The 21,918-nt window shown below is 40.2% G+C and overlaps 1 protein-coding gene across 1 annotated transcript in view; it reads left to right on the top strand.

Moving 5' to 3' along the window:
• The first annotated feature begins 2,837 nt into the window (after nt 1-2,837).
• The window catches only part of tmtops.2 (multiple tissue opsin, gene 2), a 72,924-nt gene continuing 53,843 nt past the window's right edge, over nt 2,838-21,918 (top strand). The window contains exons 1-2 of the mRNA XM_002933372.5: nt 2,838-3,850; nt 8,073-8,401. Of these exons, the coding sequence (XP_002933418.2) occupies nt 3,445-3,850; nt 8,073-8,401 (735 nt within the window). The 5' untranslated portion in view covers nt 2,838-3,444. The remainder of the gene's footprint in view (nt 3,851-8,072; nt 8,402-21,918) is intronic.

The raw sequence follows: 21,918 nt of genomic DNA, 5'->3' as shown, positions 1-21,918 counted from the left end.
GAAACTAGCCGAAGGTTTCTCGTGCCTGCCTTGTCTGCACTGTGTTGAACCTGCAATAAAACCTTTTCTGTTGCCCCAATGTAATAGGCAGGAACTATATTGGGCTCTGTGGGACAGCAATATACCGTATGTTCATGAAAAATGTCTTCTTCCCATAGTTTAACAGCCCAATAATGTTGCTATGGGGCCCAATAACCAGTCATTTCTCTGCAGGAGAGTTCATATAATTCAGCAAATAGATCCCAATATAAACAGTCGGTGTTACTCTATAATAAGCAGTTCATATAAATATTTCTATTATTAATGTGCTAATAAGTCAATTAGTTCATTGGGGGTCAGTGGAGTTTGCCTTAAGTTTAACCCTTTCCCGCCTACCTGCCCATGCCATGTTATGTAAGTTCTATAGATTTCTAAAGTTTTTTTTATAGTTGTATAGATTTCTACATTTTTTATATATGTTACATAAATTACATACGTTTATACGTGACATAATTTAAGGTTTTTCTACTGGACTGGACTCCCATGTCAAAAGTTGACCAAGCCCAGGACCACAGTCTTTCTTGCACCCCCTCTGATGGTGGACCTGATGCAACCAATTGTAATGGTTGTGCCAATAGGGATCACTTACTAAATACAGGGCACAATCTGCCACACTTTTTGTACTCTTTGTACTCTTGCACCTTGCTCTGTACCTTATCCTCTCTTGAATAGGTATCAGCAACCCCAACATGCAGCAGAGCCTTGCACTTACTTCCTACCCAGACATTAATACTGGGTTGCCTTTGTGGCTTTTCAGGGGGCTGATAGATTCCCCAGGTGCCTTCAGACTTCACAGAAAGAATAGTTGCATAACTACCATGGGTCACAGCATACTGTAGCTCTAATTAAAGGCAAAGAAAGCCAAAGAGATTTTGGATGATAGCATCACTCACATAGCAGGGGGCCTCCCTAAAGACTCCAATGGCTAACACCAACACATCACCCTGACTTAGCATGTTACTTTTTCACTCCAAAAATCCTCTTTTCATCTATTCCAGCAATAAATCCATTCTGCCTTAGATCTCAACAGTTTTTTCACTTTACCATTTCAACAATTCTTTTTCTTTTAGGTTTCAAGGGAAACAACGTGTGATTTATTGGCAGCTTTCTAACATGAAACATATTTATATTTAAAAAGCCTCATTTCTAATGGGACTTCTAGAAACATTCTAGTGCTTTGTTCTGGCTTCTTTTTGTTAAATCTTGTCCATGTCCATCATTACAGCACCATTTAGACATAAGCACACAGAAAATGAGACAATAATGAACTCATTGGTAAACAAATCAGGGTTTTAAACAAATAATTGTATCAAATGTGTTTATAGAACATTATGGAAAGTAAATAGCTCTGCCCCTGAACATTTCCATGGTACTGAAATATTCTGCACCATTAGGGATTATATATGAATATAAGAATCTCATTGCAAGGATTGAAGCATATATTACTGTACCATTTATGAGGACTGGAGGTAGTCCCTGGTTGGAGAGTTCTGTTTGTAGCCCCATTAGGCTGGCTTTGCCCCCAGTGATGTCTGATAAAGCCCCTGAACTGCTGGGTTATGCACACTCTCTTGGGCACATTGTGTAAGGTGCAATTTTGAGCACAATCACCATTTTTTACACTGTTTCCCCCCACAGTTCCAGCATCATTGCACAACCAAATTAGTGATAGAACTATAGACACAACTGGGTGCGTGCTTCATTGAAAACCGGGTGCAGTTGCGCTAAATATATACTTTTAAAATACTTTCTGTGTGAAGGGAACCATTGAGCTTCCACCTGGTCAGGAGGTGGTGTTAGCTCTAGGGTTCCCCTGCGTCAATAGGCGCAGCAGCGTCTGATTCAGAATGGAAGGCAGGAAGGACTGAACGGTGCAGAGTGCAACTAGAAGAAAGTGCAAGGCGTGCAATTTGACTCAAGCACCTTTAATGAAAGTGGTTGTAATCACAACTCACTGCGGTGAAAAGTACCCACAGCCCTTATTTCTTCTCATTACAACACAAACACAGGGCTATGGAAAGCAAGAAGGAAGGCTGAACACTAGCCAAGCTGAAAGACTTAGGTAAGGGTCAGTTACAAAAAACTACAGTTTGAGACAGGGACACTTTCACTTTAGCTGTAAGGATGGGGAAATCAGTAGAAAAGTATTTAAATTAATTAAAAATTACAACGACAAACTAAAAAAAAGTATAGTGAATGTTTAAAAATATAATATCTCCTCAATACCAAGAAGTCCTGCCTGCACTGCACAGACTGCCTTTCCCTTCTGGGTAATATAACTAGCCAGCATTACAAGGACTCCCACAGTGACTTTATTTCAGCTATTACCCCAGTGGTTCAATACGTGCGAGGGAGATGTTACAGGCTTATTTGATACATTGCTATAAATCATCCGTCCGGCAGCACCGAGGCAGCAGTTCATATTTCTGCACAAGAACTGAAGTATGTATTTATGTGGCCAGTCTTGCGCTCCAGCTGGCAGTTAGCCAGAGAATAACTCTTTCACTGCCAGAAATGTGAAAGTGTTGCACATGGCATGGAACTTGTTAACTTGTGCAGCTGTTTATTGCTTATGGGGGAAATATTTACTGGGAATGCAGAGCTGCATTTAGAGATCAATACCTTGGGCATTGCAAGCCAGCTGGGGCCCCAGTTTGATTTGAAAAACCTACCATCCTTCAGCGGCTGCTTAACTACAACTCCCAGCATCCCTCCTTTGGCTGCAGGTTGCACATTTTTCATAAATATACTAAATATATCAACCCAATATTAGCCTCTAAACTATTAATAACCTTAACTCCACAGGGGACCCCTGTGAAGCTTGAAGCCCCAGGCTTCCCCTGCGGTAATGTAGGGGATTGGTAGGATATAAGTATCTCTGAGATACTGGATCTGGCATCCCTTTCTGCCCTGGTCATTATTAGCCCATTACTGTGATAATGTTTCTAAATTAATAAATCCCAAACACTAAAAAGCTATAAATGAATGTAGGTTTTTTAACTTACAATTGTGTGAAAAATAAGAATTCTGCAGGTTTTAGACAGTGCTAGTACAAGATACCAGGGATGAAAGGTAGTGAAAGTACAAGATACAAGGCATAAAGGGGAGTGTATAGCTGGATATATTGTTCCCAGCATTAAGGAGGTTTCCTTATTCCCACCTGGTCTTAGCTCAGCCCCCATGTACTGGATGAGTGCCCCCCTAGAGAGGTGCATGCCGCACCCCCTTTAAATCAAGCACATAAAAAGGCAGAGCAGATGCCAAATGGCCACATGGTGGAGCCGGAACCTTGTATAGACCGGAGCCTACTCTGCTCACTCAGCTGCCTTTAACCCCTGTGAGCCTAGAAGTCCTGTAAGAATCCCAGGAAGAAGTAAATAAATAAAGCAGCATGCTAGTGTGTGCATGAGAGTGTATATCACACAGCAGGCTCCTGTCACTGTACACATGGCTTTTCACAGCTCAAGTCCAAGCTGCAGTGACAGCAGCAGTGTTACCTGCAGGAGTAGCATCCAGCAGTACGGGCCAGAAAATCACCCAAACTTGTCCCCAACTGGCCACCTGCTGGTAGCAGTCTTCCTAGGAGTTATTGGAAGTTTGGGCTTTTTCAATAACCTTGTGGTGCTTATTCTGTTCTGCCAGTACAAAGTCCTGCGCTCCCCAATTAACATGCTGCTGATGAACATCTCTCTGAGTGACCTGATGGTCTGCATCCTTGGGACCCCATTCAGCTTTGCAGCCAGCACCCAGGGACACTGGCTCATAGGAGAAATTGGCTGCATCTGGTATGGATTCGTCAACACGCTTTTTGGTAAGTTTCACTCTTTTTAATCAACATTACTTATTCAAGATGTGCTTTCCCAAGAGACCGCTAGCCAAGGCATGCACAGAACAAGACCACGAGGCAGAGCAGAAGATTCAGTGCTGTAACAGCTTCCAGTAACTCATCAGGCATGTAGGCAGTCATGGACATAGTGCTGAGTGTACGTTGTGCTTGGTAGTGGAACTAATACAAATAAAGGCAAAAACACAGTAGGAGAGAGTGGCCTTGTGCATGAGTTACAGGCTAGGGGACATTACTAAGCTATACAGCTACACTATGTGGCTTGTTTGATGTTAAACTGCATGAAGGGATATGGTTGCAGCTGAGTGCAGAGTTTAGAGATCTTTAAAAGCTCTTTCTTAACTTTAAGAAACCTCAGACAGATAGAAAATGTGCCATGCAAAGTACTACAACAACCACATGACACCACCTAAACTTTTACAGTATTCATTCATTTTTCATTCAGTATTTCATTCATTAAAGGACATTATAAAACTTATTATGTCCATCCCCAGTTCCCTTGTATTAACACTCTCACAGCCACACAGGTGGGTTGGTACATAATGTCAGACTTTCTGTTAGTTATTTACTTCCTGAGCCAACTGGGTCACTTTTTTGGTATACAAAAACTTTGGCACTATTGGTAGGTAACAAATAAGCTGCACTTTTGCAAATGCACAGAAAGTTGTGACGCCTGAAAATCATGTCCACGCATAGAATTGTGTTTACACACAGATAACATAGATCACAACATAGATAACATAGATCACACACACAGATAACATAGATCACACACACAGATAACATAGATCACACACACAGATAACATAGATCACACACACAGATAACATAGATCACAACATAGATAACATAGATCACCACATTAGGTCCATATGCTTTGAGTTCTTCCAATTATGGATCATTTATTTCTGGGACCCAAAGGCACAGCGTTTACTTTACACACTTGCCAGCAAGTTCCACAAACTAACACAGCCTTTAAACAACAAATGATTAAATATTGTTACCTGTACTCCTGTAACCATGCCTAACTGTATACATATTATGTTATAACACATGTATTGGTCAGAACAGACTAGAGTTATAGCTTAACTGAAACAGCATTTTGCCCCAACGCATTTTGACCAACTTAGGTCATTGTCATAGGGACAGTTATTTTGTTTAATTGTCTGTTAAAAAATCTGTCCCTCTATTGACACCTATGCTGGTAGAAAACTATTGGGATAAATGCTGTTTCAACAAAGCTATAACTTTTGTAGGAGTCTAGTGATATTTCTTTATTATATATATGGCTTCAGGTTTCAAGTAGCAACCTGGCAGTCAGGACCAAGCATAATATAAATAAGGTGTGCCACTCCTATCTTTATTCCTGTACTTGGTCTTCTAACATAACTCTACATTATAAAGAGCAGAGGGATTGGTTTGTCTACCAGGAGGCTAATCAGCTCTCTGTCATTTGTTATACTATGCCAAATTCCATGAATGTCTGAAGTAAGGTCTGACAAGAGCCTGCGAGGAGCACATTCTTAGAGCTGCCTGTGTTTGTTTCTGTGACTCCCAGCACGTGTGACTAGTATGCATCCTTATGATAACAAAACCTGAGTACTGACAGTATTACAGGTATGGGACCTGTTATCCAGAATGCTCGGGACCTGGGGTTTTCCTCATAAGGGATCCTTCTGTAATTTGGATCTAATAAAAACAATTAAATATAACATAAACCCAATAGGATTGTTTTGATGCCAATAAAGATCAATTATATCTTAGTATGGATCAAGTACAAGTCACTCTTTTGTTATTACAGAAAAAAGCTGTACATTATTTTGCTAAAATTCGTGCTCTAATGTAGCAGAAAACTTCACAGTACTATGTAGGCATGTGTAAGTTTCAATTATAGACTCACTTCTAATGTACTAGAGCACTTATCTATGCCTTTACTGAACAAAAAAGGAAGCACAAGCTGAGAAGGAGGGAGAGCAGCGCAGTTCCAAAGAGACAAGCAGTGGTGAGAATGAAGCACACAGTAAGTGATCCAGTCCATCTGGGAAGCTATTACTTAGAGCTTCAAGAGATGGTGTTTGAATGTGGATTTATATAAAGGCAGAGTATTTGCTGGGGGACAAAGGAACGCCAGAGGCACTGACAGAACTGAATTATAACATGCAAGACATATTGACCTAACACTCAAGATCAGAGCAAGGCAAAATTAGAAGAGGGCAGATTGGGGAGAGAGGTTTGCATTAGTAAAAAAAGAGGGAGGCTATAAGAGATCTAGAGATATATTAATGAAGAGAAGGTCAGAGAGGTGGTTGTCCATGTAGTGTGTAAGTGCTTGAGTTTGCCCACTGAATGACATCAAAGCAAAAGTGGAAAGGGTAGAACCCAAGTTACAGGAGGATCATTAATGTGACAGCTAAAGTCACCTAGAATAAGGGGTGTCAGTGAAAAGGAAGAAAGAGAGACAGATCTTGACATTGCCCTCCTTTTATGCTTGGGAAAATGTCATATCCATCTTAGGCATTTAGCCATCCACATGTATTACCCATGCATTACCCCTTGCCACTTCTGCAGCTGTGCCTATCACACTCAGTCACCACTATGGTTTGTATAATAATCACTTGTCTGATTAAAAGCTCGTCACATTGGCACAAACCACTGCTTTCCCTACAGCAGCGTGTGCTTGACATGAATGAACCATTATTGCTAGTTTCATCAAAATATCTGTTTCAGCAGAAGTATTTTCTGACGAATGTTCGTCAATGCCTGCTTCCTAAAAAAATGTTTTGCAATCACTTTTTTCTCAGGGCAGTTGGTTACATTGCATGTATTAAACAGATTGTACATTGGTCCTTTCAACTTCTCAAACAGATAGAATCATTTGACCTTTTTAGTGATCACAGTGTAGCAAATCTGAACCTCACTGTCAAGGGAGAGAAAAGGCTAAACACACACTGGAGGATGTAATTTATTATGGAGTATGTTTGCTTCTTTATTCATATGCTGGAAGAAAAAGTTTTGCTAAATGCGTAATGTGTAACTCATTAGAAGGTGGCAAAATCATTCAGAATGAAAGGGTTGTTTGAGTAAATATTATAAAGGCCTCCTGCTTCTCACTCATGAAATAGAAATACAGGTATGGGACCTGTTATCCAGAATGCTTAGTACCTTCTCTGGAATTCGCTCCCACAAACTGTCAGACTTTCTCCCAATCTCTCTGCCTTCAAGAGATCTCTAAAAATGCATTTATTTAGAGAAACTTAATAATCTTGTTTAAAATAACCTCAGTGTGCTGCTAAAAGCAATACCCTGTGCCCCACCTCTCACCTTACTTAACTCTGATCTTGCCCATTCCCACACCTTGTGTCTCAACCCTTTCTCCTTGTAGATTGTAAGCTCTTTTGGGCAGGGCTCTCTTCACCTCTTGTATTGGTTATTGGTTGCTTTATATGTTACTCTGTATGTCCAATGTATGAAACCCACTTATTGTACAGCGCTGCGGAATATGTTGGCGCTTTATAAATAAATGTTAATAATAATTATAATAATAATAATACCTGGGGTTATCCGGATAAGGGGGCTTTCCCTAATTTGCATCTCCATAGCTTAAGTCTTCTAAAAAAATTATTTAAACATTAATTAAACCTAATAGCATTGCTTTGCCCAATAAGGATTAATTCTATCTTAATTGGGATCAAGTACAAGGTACTGATCTATTATTACAGAGAAAAAGGAAATAACTTGAAGTCTACGGGAGATGGCTTTCTGGATAACATGTTGAGATTAAACTTATTACCTAAAGAATAAAGGAATAACTTATATGTAATAAAAGGCACTGTTAGTGACTTTTATTACAGAACCCCATATGTGTCATAAACATTTGATATAGGAATTGGATCAAATTATCCCTACATCAAGGATCAAAGGGCAGATTAAGCTGCTGATTGGAGCCCTTCAGACCAATTCGGCAGCTTATCTGCCCGTGTATGTGGCCCCCCGTTAGGCCTACCCAACTGGCTAAAAATCAGCCACATGTTGATTGCACAGGTTTGATTTTCCCATCAGACTGGTTCCAACAGCTGGTATTCCTGTCGTTGTAATCTGCTTTTCGTACTGTTTATGCTCAGGTCCCATAATATGTGCCTGTACTGTCTTTCTACTTGTTCCTTACTTGTGCCTTAATTTTTGTTTCCAGGAACAGTCTCTCTGGTGTCATTGGCTGTCCTGTCTTATGAGCGATATTGCACCATGCTTCGAAGCACTGAGGCAGATTTGACAAATTATAAAAAAGCCTGGCTTGGGATACTGGTATCTTGGATATACTCATTGGTCTGGACGCTTCCTCCACTTTTTGGATGGAGCAAATATGGACCAGAAGGGCCTGGCACAACCTGCTCTGTAAACTGGCACTCACGCGATGCCAATAACATATCTTACATTGTGTGCCTTTTCATCTTTTGCCTGGCCTTGCCTTTCGCTGTCATTGTTTACTGTTATGGGAGACTACTTTTTGCTATTAAACAGGTAAGATAAATTAATAAGGAACTGTATAAGTTATAAGCATTGCGTCCTACTAAACTCTTGTAAAATTATTCACTTTTTTGACTACAAGTGAATGATATATACTAGTGTTCAAAAGTTTAGAATCACCCAAGATGTTTATGTTTCCAATAGAAATATGGCATTTTGGCTGTCAATTGTGTAAAATGTTTAGGGGAGGATTTTGAATCCAGCTTCTGTAGATCTTTCTAGATTTAGGGCATCTTTCTCTGACCTTACAGTGAAGCTTTTCCTACAAGATCTCTATAAGGTTGAGGTCTGTAGGTCCATCACAGGGACCCAAAACAGGTTTTCACAGACCCCAAACAGGTTTTATATAGATTAGAAGTATTTAAGTAATTGTCCTATGAATGACGACCAATCAAAGTGCTGACCATATGGAATGAAATGATGTTTCCCTAAAGATCTCTTAGAGATTCCAAACTTTTCATTTATTTGGAAAATGTACAAAACGGAAGATGGTGGTATGATGTTTAACTTCCATCAAGCATGGAAAAAAAGGTTGTAGCAGGGTAAAAGGTGGAACAAGATACCAGTGTGAAAGAACATTTCAGTATGAAGTGTCACGGGAAGCTTTATGGTACAATGTGGTGCTTTCTCTAGTCAGAGCATCACCGAGTAAGGAAATACTAGAAAATAGTAATTTAAACCAAGTGAATAACGAGAAAAGTCACAGAATAGGACAAGCCCTGTGGTTATGTAGCAATAGCTGCTTCTATTCATAATGGACCATTTGGGTGTAAACTGCATTGTATCGTGAACCAGCACAGCTTCTCTATTACCAAACAATGCAACATGTGCTTTTAGCCCTTGTATTAAAGTACATGGCAAGGTTACACACTGGGTCAGACAATTTCTGCCTGTGTTTGAGTATATTTACCTATACCATTCTGAATGCTACAAGATGCATTTTCATACTGGGTGTTTGAAGCCCTTTAAAGGAGAAGGAAAGGCAAAGTCACTTGGGGGTGCCAAAATGTTAGGCACCCCCAAGTGACTTTAATCACTTACCTGCTACCCCGGGCTGGTGCACCAGCACCAGCCCGGGGTACCTGCAGCGCTTCCTGCTTTCTTTTCCTAAAATGCCAACGGTCGGCGAATGCGCAGTAGAGTGAAAAGTCGACTTCTCTGTTAAAGTTCGGCTTTTCACTCTACTGTGCATGCGCGTGTGACCGAAGCAGGAAGCGCTCGCTGCTACCCCTGGCTGGTGCTGTTCTCTCCGGACAGGGGCACCAGCCCGGGGTAGAAGGTAAGTGATTAAAGTCACTTGGGGGTGCCTAACATTTTGGCACCCCCAAGTGACTTTGCCTTTCCTTCTCCTTTAACCATGAATTCATATCTTAGCAAAGCTACTGAATTACATTTCTGAGTAATTAGTGATTGGAAGAACCATTTGCAAATACTTCTATAAATCACAAGAAAAGTATCAGTCTTGGAAATAGAACTGACAATGCCTAATCAGCAGAGAAGATATCCCATCTAATAATGTATACTCATGCATGGAAGATTTATAGGGGAGGGACATGCCTTTATAAATTCTAGTCAACCAGACTATAAACTGCTTTAATTCTGCATTGATTTCGTTTTCAAGCATGAAAATGTATGTTTTTATCAGCTGTTTCATTACATTTCAGTCCTTTGTTCTTACATATGTTTTATTCGGTGTGTAGTTTTATACAGTTAAAGTCAATATGGCTGTGCAGACTGCTCTGTATATAGTACCCATAGGCCAGGGGATGATTCATTCTTTTGCTGGAAGAACCCATAGTTGATTCCTGACATTGCAAATAATTTGCCTTGCAAGCTCTCCTGAGTATTGAATTAACTTGGGAGCTAATATACACAAAAATGACTTACACACATTCAGCCATAGGCACCGGTGGCGTTTAGTTGGTAATGCATTAATCTCACAAAACCCAAGAGAATCTTCCTGTAAAAATGTGCCGCTTAATGAGATGAATCGAATGGCCCTTTCATTATGACAGATGCCTAATAAGTCTGTGTGCCTTATGTATTAATTAACTCTCATGTGTCGTGGTCTTTAACGCTTATAGAGTGTAAAACTAAAATCTCATTGGGAATATAGAAGTATGGTTCCCTCAACATGTTGGAACAGAAGGGGAAAAGTAAAAATAGAAAAATTAATATATATTATTTAACCTAATTTCTATCCATGCCTTCCAAGGGGACTGTGCTTAAATTATTATCCTTTAAGGAATGTTTTATACCCAGAGCTATTAAATGGGGACATAAACCTTCTCCTTCTCCATCTAATGGATGCTGGACTATAATTCCCAACACATGCCATCTAATGATTAGTGATGAGTAAAAATTTTGCCAGGCATGGATTTACTGCAAAATTCTGAAATTCACCATTGGCAAATTTTTAACAAAATGGGGGGACAAATTTGCACCGAAAAAAATTCACCGGTAAAAGTTGGAAAGTCATGGTTGCGTCAAAAAAGTTGCAGTTGCGTCAAAAAAGTTACAGTTACAGAAACGGGACAGATTTGCTCATCACTACTAATGATCAAAGGCTGAAGCATGCTGGGAACTGTAGTCTAGCAACACCAGGGCTGAACCCTTACAGTGGCATAGTTAAATAAAACGTTCCAGAGTGCTACAAAATAGCTGTATTTCAAGAATAAATAAAGTATAGTGGATAATTTGCTCCAATGAGAATACTGCTTCTCCCTGTACTTTGTACTTGTTCTTTGTACATCCCTGCAGGATTTCTGCTCCAAGCACCTAAAACACTAGATCCACCCTTATAATATCAATAAGCAATTATTGCACGGTAATCTCATTAAGGTAGATAGCATCAAAGTGACTGACACAGTACTGGGGGAATGATTTTCTTTATTGAATTCTCCTCTCCTTGGGTTTCTTCCTTTTAAGGGATGGGGGGGTTGCAGGGAAGGATTACAACCCCATTAATTCATAGTTACATAGTTACATAGTTACATAGGGTTGAAAAAAGACCAGTGTCCATCAAGTTCAACCCATCCAAGTAAACCCAGCACACCCAACCCACACCTACCAATCTATACACTCACATACATAAACATAATTCAAATTACTAAATAACATATAGCAATTGAAAAGCAACAATAGTGAAACTTTACTTCATCAAGTAATAAACAAAAATATCTAAGTGGAGTTTGTGGCTACATAAAATAAGGAGCTCTAAAAAGACAATTTTTTACAAATGTTTGTATTTGGCCCAATATAGCCACTATGGGTCATTTACTGACACCCCAAATGCAAGTACAAGAGGCTCAAAATCTGCCATAGGGCTGGGAGTAAGTACAGGGCACTGCTGCAGCCCTTTAGTTGTATATCTGATTGCCATGCAATAAGTGGATGGGGGGATGCTTATATGCCTCCACACCCCCCACCATGAATACAGTGCTGCCAAACACAGGCAATGCTGTATTCATTGGAAGAACACAGGCCTCTGTGCTCCAAAGTGAAGGCAATTCTTCTACCTGCAGGGCACAAGGTACAGAAAACATGCCGGACGGCACCCATTTTTTGCATTATGCACCCTGCCGAGCCGGTAGTAAAAGATGCCCACTGTGTTTTAATGTTTATCTTGATGTTAAATCTGTGTGGATTGCATGGAATACATTAACTAAAATCTACTTATTGTACAGCGCTGCGGAATATGTTGGCGCTTTATAAATAAATTTTAATAATAATAATAATATTAGAAGAGTACTAAATGTAGTAAGGTAAATATAGGGGTCATTTATGTCATTTATGTGTTTGGGGCAGTGTGTAAAATGTGCAATGCCCCATGTTTTGCACTTTGCATATCCTAATTTAGAATTGCTGCAGGTCTCTGATTTTATTTTCAGAGAATGGAGACATGATGCTTCCTCCTTGAATAGGGCACTGTCTGCATTCGGCAGCACTCACTTCAAATATGTGGGAGAGTGGAGTCACGTAGCTGTCCCATCTCCCTCCTCCTACCTATCACTGAAATGCACAAGTTGGGGAGGGACGACAATGGGGCCGTGTCTATCCTGCCGGCCATAGGGCCGGTGCCCTCTCATGCTGCACTGTGCACGTCACTCCGGAGCCATGACATGCACAGTACAGCCAATCCCCTGGGCAGGAGTGGTGCCTGAATGAGCACTAAGGGCTGCCATCTTGCCATGTGTGCCCGGGGGAGTCATAGACCATTAATATCCTGTGTTGTACTTGTCACCGATATACCTGCAAGACTCATAAACTCCTACCCTAGGGTTAATAGTGACATTGACCAGAAGCAGAATCTTTATGGGAGAGATCAAGTCAGTGGGCTGAGTTCTTGCATAAAAGTAATATACACTTGTGTGTTTATATCTAACTCAATTAACTTCAGCAAAGTGGGAAAGCAATATTATTGATTTAGGCTTCAGAAATTTGTAGCATTAGGGGACTATAACTGCAGTGTTTTAAAGTGGTCAATTTCGTAAATACACTGACAGTTATATACAGTGTGCAACTATTAACTTACAGAAGCAGGCTCTATTAGCATTTACATTTGATTCACAATTTGCACTTCATAACCTGCTTTCTCCAGGTCTCCCAGTTCTTATCAGATATCTATATAGGATTATGCAGCCTAGATGAACACAAAGTAATATAAGGAACCACAAAAACTAAAGAAGCTTTTCCTGTTTATTCATGCCCTGGATGAGACCTTTGAGTAAGCAATTTTTGAAAGGGACAAACCTTCCCATTATTTAAGGGGGGAAGAAAGTCTTATCATAAGGAAAGAATAGGTCATACCACTGGCACCCATAAATAGACAATAGATCTTGAGTTTCATTTTGTGTGTATGCAGTTTCTATTATTATTGTTCAGGCATGCAAGGAATCGCAGCACCATATAATAACACACTGAAGATTGTGTGCAGGAGCGGCTATTTCTATTCACGTAGAGCCTCACATAATAGGATACTACAAGTGAAAGAGGCGTTCTGTCCCCATATAGATCTGCTGAGTACCTTTATAAAGGTCAGAGAACTACAGATGAGCTTCAGTAATAGTATTCAGCAGGAGGTACATTATTGCTTATTACATACAAATATTGTTTTTGTGAGAATAGACGCAAATGTCAAGGTTTTACATGCAAAGAAAGAACAAAATAATAGCATATGATAATATAGATGTCTATCTAGTAAAGAATTATAGAATGTGTTGGTAACAGGGTTAAAATGTTTTGCCTGGTAATAGGGAGATCAGTATTGGAAGCATGTCTCTAATAATAAAAGAGTTTAACAGAACTCTACATAGTTGATTTATTATATATATAGATAGTAAAAAATGACATGACCATATATATGGGTTGCTTATATATGGTGATCTGATTGAGCAGGCTGAGATCTTGCAATGGTAGGTAATAAATGCTATAATATCTTTATGGGTTTGGTATGTATATATAATGTGTACATTATATATACATTCCAAACCCATACAGATATTACAGCATTTATTATCTACTATAGCATGTTGTAGCTGAGCTGACCCAGCTCGGAGGATCCAATGCTAAAGGGGGTTCCAGCCTAAAAGACAATTAGGGTGAAATTTGAGACTACTCTTCGTTATAGAATGGGTACTGGTACAAACATATATCATACATATTACAACCATGGCTACTACAAGCTTTGAAAACTCTAACCTGTAAAAATGGAGTGAATGGAAATACTGCTTGCCAGGAAGTGTGACAGCGGCGTGAGTTTAGGGTAAACTTATCGGCCAGGGACTTTGTAGACACCCCTATAGTTCTAGCCCTCACTTCTGGCTTATTCTTATATCCCTAGAATTCTGATTCCAAGTAGAGAGTTCAGACTGACTGGGACTTATTAATCACAACAGGGAAAATTTTCCTGTGTGCAGTAACCCATAGCAACCAATCAGTGATTAGCTTTTTTTTGCAGGTAGCACAATTAATGCAATAATGTCATTGGTTGCCATGGGTTACTGCACACAGACAAATTTGCCCAGTGTTGATAAATGACCCCCACTGTTTGGGAGGTAATATTCTATTATTATAAGACATAATAATACCCTAGGGAATAATTTTAGAAGAGATATAAGTTGCTTTAAGGTCATGAGTGTTTGTAGCAAACCTAAAGTGCAGGCAGAATGACGTGTTCTGTTCTAGTGGACCAGAAAATTAAGAACTCATGGTTTATTCAACATTAACAAATGCATAACAAAGGGTTAGCAGTATTATGTTGGCCTACATTTTCCTAAGAGGCACACTTGCAAGCGGCCATGGTATTTTCCCTACACTGAATGATTAAACTACTAAAGCAGTGTTGTTAAAAAAAACAAACAAATAAATAAAATGAAATAAAAACATAACAGTACCACTTTAATACACTGGGAAGACTAAGGGAAAAAGGAGTTTTACTGAATAACTGTTCTTGTAAGTCTGTAGCACTCTTTATAACTTCAAGGCACTTGATTATTGTAGGGACCTTATACTGACACTTGGCTAAGATTCCGACACAGAAATATATCATAATAGAATATTTCTTTTAGAAACACTCTGCCTTATGAAATGAAGGAATTAGGCCATTCTTCAGCCAGTGTTGGCCACGCCTGACCAAACCCGCAGATTATTGGCAAATGTGTGATGTTAAAACTGTGACCTTTTCATCTGTGCTTAAGCGAATGCCAGCCATTTATCAATCAGGAATGCTGTACATGTGACAGCCATATCAGATACAGCCCTCTCCAAATGGGTCTCCGGGGGTGATCTGATTAGTTGAACCCAGACCCACTAATTATATTCCCAGTTCTCAGAGCTCAGCTCTTTCCTTATCATGTAGAATACAGTGACACGTATGTGCCATCCAGAACTGAATGTATTCCTCTGAGACGCGTCTCGAACAGTTTGAACATGGCTACAAATGTGTTGGAATTTATTTCCCCGATAAGCTCAGACTGAATAATGCTCCCTCCAAGGGACTCTTAGATTCAAGTCCATGTTTCAGAACATGCTATTCATCAAGATGATTTATTGCAGGAATATATCAGTGATGTTCCAGATTCTCAGTCTGTAGGTATGGAATCAGTATGCAAATCCACTGTGCCAATATTGAAGAGTAATTATGAAGAAAAAGCCATATTTTTTAAATAAATCTTCTGCATTCTATTACACAGCGACAAACTTATATGCTCTGCTTCTGTTATAGAAATAGCCATAGTAGGTGATTTTCTAAGCTTAAATTCAGGCATTTATCATCTTATATTTTATTGCTCGATAAGCACTTATTTTCGTAATAGCCTGGAATGGACAAGTTGATCTCAGCACTGCCATTTCTATGAGTTTGGCTTGCTCATTAATATAACAAAAAGTACTTCATGCAAATTATTCACTGTTTGATGCCATTGCAAGTAGTTGCAGAACAAGGCTTAAAGGAACAGTAACACCAAAAAATGAAAGTGTATAAAAGTAACTAAAATATAATGTGCTGCTGCCCTGCACTGGTAAAAGTTGTGTGTTTACTTCAGAAAGTCTACTATAGTTTATATAAATAAGCTGCTATGTAGCCATGGAGGCAGCCATTCAAAGGAGAAAAGGCACAGGCATATAGCAGATAACAGATAAAACACTATTGTATTCTATAGAACTTATCTGTTATCTGCTATGTAACCTGTGCCTTTTTTCCAGCTTGAATGGCTGCCCCCGTGGCTACTCAGCAGCTTATTATATAAATTATAGTAGTGTTACTGTAGCAAACACACCAGTTTTACCAGTGCAGGGCAACAGTACATTATATATTTATTACTTTAAAGCTCTTTCATTTTTTGGTGTTACTGTTCCTTTAAGGCTTCAGGGCAGAGGAATGGGTTTGGGGCCTACCCTGAATGGCGATATCATATGCATAACATTAATAATTAACGTTTTATGGATCTAAATTAATATGGTATTGGTGAGCAGCAGCTTTAGGGCACTGTTTTACATTACAAATACATTGAGGTGAATGTATTTGCACGATTTCATCCCCTCTAGCGCTTGCAGTCATAATTACTTTTTTGTATGATTCCGCTGCACCTATTGACGTGTGGAACAAAATACAGAGTTTCCTGCTGGATTAGTAAATCTTTAGTCCAAACACACCATGAGAGATGAATGCATCCCTATTAAAAATAAATACTTGGTGCATTTGCTTCTACTTCTTCAGCAAAAGTCTATAGCAAAAAAGGGAGAGTTGTTCTTAAGCTGGGGTGCCTTCAGGCTATCACCACGAAACTCACACAGACAGCAACAAAAGGTCTTCTGCTCTCACCCATTATCAATTCTGTGCATGAAGCTACTAGGAAATGGCCTCCCCTTTAATCAAAACAGGGATTGTTTGTCCATATATTGCAATATATTTCAAGCTGGCCAACTACATCACAGTCATCCCTGGTCTGGCTAGTCCTACACTCACTTTCATCTGATTTCTTTAATAATTCTACTGCTTCATTATACATAAGTTTCACCTGCAACTTGCTTTCTTTCAAGGTTAAAAACCCTAAATGGTTGCCCTTTTATTGGCCCATTGGCATCACCTGAGTCTAGCTGGGAATGATGGGAGCTACAACATGGAGCTGGCCACTGCTCCTGTATATACTATAGCATACTTGCTTTCAAGGCTAAAACTCCCATAGTTGCCCTTTTATTAGCCACCATTGGGATCACCTGACTGTAGCAAAAAAGGGAAAGTTGTACTAACCACTAAAATTTGAAACCTTTTGACAGGGTGCAATGAGAATATTGCATAAATTAGCATACAGGTATGGGATCCCTTATCCGGAAACCAGTTATCCAGAAAGTTCTGAATTAAGGAAAGGCCATCTCCCATAGACTCCATTATAAGCAAATACTTCTAATTTTTAAAAATGATTTCCTTTTTCTCTGTAGTAAATAAACAGTACCTTGTACTGTCAAGAATGTATCAAGCATTTTTGGTAAATAATATATGAGCTGGAGCCTACCGTGGCACATGTAATGTTGTAGTAACCTGTCTTCTGTTTCTTTAACGTAACGTAAAGTGATACTGACATTATTTTGACATTTCTGCTGGATTTAGATGTGGGAGATGGATTTTTTTCAATTTATTTTTGGAGTTACAGTCACATGAACTCGCTGGCCCAAGTCAGGACAATGCATCAAAGAGGTCAGCTTCCAAAAACACTCCTTGGAGAGCCAGGTTAGGATTCTGGGCTGCTGTAGTCCCAGAGTTATGGCAGTTTGAAAAAAGTGCTTTCCTCAGTACATTGGGTCTTTGGGCTACAGAGGAATTTGTACAAATTGCATACAAATGCCTTTAAAAGAGAAAGAAAAGCAGGGCCGCCATCAGAAATCACGGGGCCCCTCAGAACAGAATTTTCTGGGCCCCCCTGCTCCTACGCTCCCCTCCCCAATGGCCCCTCCCATCAGTACAAAGGACACAGAGGCCCCCTAAAACACTGGTAGCCAGGGCCCCCCTAAAACACTGGTAGCCAGGGTAACATTTTGCATTGGTGCCAGGGCAGAAACCCCTAAAACATTGCTAGCCAGCCCAGGGCCCCCTAAAACATTGCTGGTCCTCCCCCAGTGTCCTCATACTGTGGGCCGCTCCCTGCTGCAGCATCCTCCAGCTCCCCCCTAGTATCCTCCAGCTTCCCCCAGCATCCTCCAGCCCCCCTTACCATCCTCCCCAACATCCTCCAGCTCCCTCCCCAGCATCCTCCAGCCCCACCTACCATCCTCCCCCAGCGTCCTCCCCAGCATCCTCAAGCCCCACCTACCATCATCCAGCTTCCCCCAGCGTCGTCCCCAACATCCTCCAGCCCCCCCTACCATCCTCCAGCTCCCCGTGCTTCCTGTGGCTCTCCCTGCTCCCCCCAGCTCCCGCCTGCTACGTGTGCTTCCTGCGGCTGGATCCTCTTCTTATGCCCACCGGCTCGCCGCTGCATCCAGTTTTTATAAGGTTGCGCCCCGTGCGTACTGACGTCACATGTACGCACGGGGCGCAGCCAATTGAATTACCCGCTGACCACCAATGACCCAAGGGCCCGTAATTCTTTAAAGGGGGCCCGTGCTTAAAAGCTGTACCATGGCTGGGCCCCCTTTAAAGCAACAATCGTCAGGGCCTGGGACAACAGTCCCCCCTGTGCCCCCCTGAAGGTATAATCCCTGGGGTGGTGCCAAATGTTAGGTATACGTCAATGATTTTAGTTGTTTATTTCTGTAGGAGAACCACAACCTTCTTGTGCTTCTTCACTCTTCTCTTTGGCCCCAGGTCAGTTTGCATGCACAGTAGATTGATAAGCAGACTTTTTGCTTCTAAGTTCGGCTTTTCACTTTACTGCTTATTGGCACCAAGACTGGGGATGGAAAGATGAAGAAAGAAGACGTAGATGATAGTATCAAACAAGCTCCTACACTGGTACTAGGTCACAGTTTTTAGTGAAAATGAACACCAACCCGGGGTCTCAGGTTAGCAATTATAATCCCTTGGGGTGCCTACCATTTAGTATTTTACTATTTGGTATTTAACTTTTTTTTTTTTTTGGTATTTCCACTGTCAATATGCACAACATTTCAAGCCACACTTTTGGCTACATTCATAAAAGACCCCTTGTGACCACATCGGAAGCTCACCAGCTCCACTTTAACATAACCCCACCCCAAATAGAATCAAGTCCCTCGCCATAACTGATTCGCTTTCCCTTATTTCTTCTTCTGGAGCTACCTTTTCACCTGCAATGGCATTTTGCGTTCATCCAGCATTATCAATTCATTTATATCATACTGAAGACGACAAATGGGAGTTCACCTTCCCTTATCCTCTAGAACTGATATTGCCGTTCTGTGCTCTCCTGTCTTCCTCAACTTGCAGCACAGGCAATGTGTAAGGAACATAAACACTTTTGACAGTTCTGTATGTCAGTGTTTCCATTAAGCTGAGTTTAAATATAATTTCTATGGTAATTCACAACATTTAAGGTAAACAGTAAGAGGGCAGATGAGTTCAGGACAAATGTTCTAATGGAGTTATATATTTATGGAAGAGATGGCCATAGATAATCTTCCACTAGAAAGTCTTAAATACAAAATACAATGGGATGGCTTTCTGTTTATCCTGCTAGAGGCTGTAAGTGCTTTAAAGCTGGGTATAGAGCTTGCTAATGACAACATTCTTGCAGCACATTGAACAAATCTCCCTGCACAGATCTCTTCCTGGTAAAGGGCAAGCGGCAGATGATTAGACTACCAGTTCTAAGTGTGATTACTTGTTCTTTGTCAAATTAAGAAGATCCCTCTTCTATCAGGCGGGTCATGTTCGAGTCTGTTCTTTTCCAAAATGTAATTGCAATATTTCTGCTTTTCCAACTTATTTGTCTGTTTGAGTTTCCCTGCTGCAAATGCAATTTACTTGCTGTAAATGATATCCTGAGTGCCATGGAACAACTTCTTTGCCTATTACTGGCATCCTCTCTTGCATTGTGACTTTGTTTTTTCTCATTTATCTTGACAACCTTCTCACTCCACTTTATCCCCTTAATCCCCTCTTTAGCTTCTGTCTATGTTGTTCTTTTACCCTTCTCTGCATTCTAGACAGACAAAACTCAAATGGTTTCTGCATATTTATCTACAGTAAATTGTGTGACATATCATTTCACAGGGTGTATTATCCAAAGATATCCAGAAATCCAGAAATATACAAACTGGCAAGTGAACTGATTAAATAAAGCTTTCTTCATTTTCAGGGTATTTGAGGAATGGAGTACCAAATTAGAGTGAGATTCCTTATTTATAAACCCCCCGGTGCCAAGCTTTCCGGATAATTGATCCCATAGCAGTAGCACAATCAGGGCTGCTTGTTATTATTGTTTTCTCATACTGTATCATGCTCTGAGGGGCGTAACTGCTGCAGATTTGTGCTTGCCATTTCTTAGTGGCAAGAAGGTTTCTCAGAGGGTATCTATCCACCTTCTGAGAATATTCTATTGATTTTTTTGCACATGATTAATATATATTTATGCTGCTGTTGTCTTGGATGGAATGCATGACAATGATTATTACCTTGACTATACTCCACATAGTGATTGAAAGAAAACATAATATGATTATTTTATTCTTAATTTATATTGGGTTGTGAAAAAATATGTATACTTTATTATATTTACCTTGACCCTCATTTTTATAGTAGAAGGTTGTCTCTATGGGTCCTCATCCTTTTCAATCCAGTGAACTAGTTGACTTTATTATTAAAAAGATTATTTTTTACTAACATACAGGCAAAATGTACTTTTTGGCTATTGTTTTATGCAGTACAGAGTGCCACCTCCCCTCACATAGTTTTTTGTGTCAGAGCAAGTTGGGGGGCTCTGCTTGTGTAGAGAGCACATTGGCACTCTCTGTGCTAGAAGAGCTGAAATTCCAAATGAAAAATCGGAATTTGAGCTTTTAATGTTACTAGGAGTGGGTTTTTGGTGCCCCTGGTAACATGAAGGGAACTGCAGCCCAAGGTGAGTTCCTCAACTCACCTTATGGCAGCAGCGCCCTTGGTATTATAAAAAATAATGTTTGTTTGTTATTTCTTGAACAGGGCAAACATAGAAACAGAAGCTATTCCATGTTCAAGTCCTTGAAATGTATATAAAAGTTGCCTCTTGACAATCTGCACTACTGATATCTGGCAAAAAAATTGAGCAGATATTTATTGGGCAAGATATTCTGTGGGAAAGGACTGCATTGGTGCATTGTAACAGTCATCTTCCAACAGATCTATCTAGGCCCCCATTGTAATAAGCCTGTTAAGGTGGCCATACACAAGCCGATTTCACTCGTTCTGCGATGAACGATCTAATCAGTACACAGTCGTTTGACGATTGGTTTGCCATACGATATGGTATCCACGAACAACGAATGTCTGGCACTCACACCAAATGGCAGATTTTATTGCTGAATAACCAAAATTTTTAAACCCAGCTGATCAATTTTTTGGCCGATAATGTTGGGCCAATTAGGGACCCGATAATCGTTTCTACGCCATCAACTATACAATAAGTTAATGATCGTTCTGGAATTGGTCTTTTTAAAGTAAAAAATAGGCTTGTATATGGCCACCTTTAGTCTGGGAGTAGGGTTGTTAACTTTTTATTAAAATTTTACTGGCAGAGGCTGTGGGAAGGTCCACAAGGGTGTGTGTCATGATGTCAATGGACAGAACTTTGACAGGGGGTGGAGTTATGACATCCAGAGGGCACAGCCCTATTGTGAAGGTTGGATTAGCTGTGGCTTTCGTATGTATAGGAGCTAGGGAGGGGGGGAATGGGTGTATTGGAGGCGGGCCGTGGGCAGATTGAGTAGTCATTACAAATTTATCATCAGGTATATTGCTGGTAAATTTGTAATACCGGTCTTGGCTGATATTTTACCAGCTAGGCCAGTGAAATATAAGCCAGATGGCAACCTTATGTGGAAGCCAAATTACCCCAGTT

Source organism: Xenopus tropicalis, chromosome 5 (genome assembly GCF_000004195.4).
Source record: "Xenopus tropicalis strain Nigerian chromosome 5, UCB_Xtro_10.0, whole genome shotgun sequence".
NCBI classification, from domain to species: domain Eukaryota; kingdom Metazoa; phylum Chordata; class Amphibia; order Anura; family Pipidae; genus Xenopus; species Xenopus tropicalis.
The sequence above is the reverse complement of the archived record's forward strand: the minus strand, read 5'-3'. Positions and strand labels throughout refer to the sequence as shown.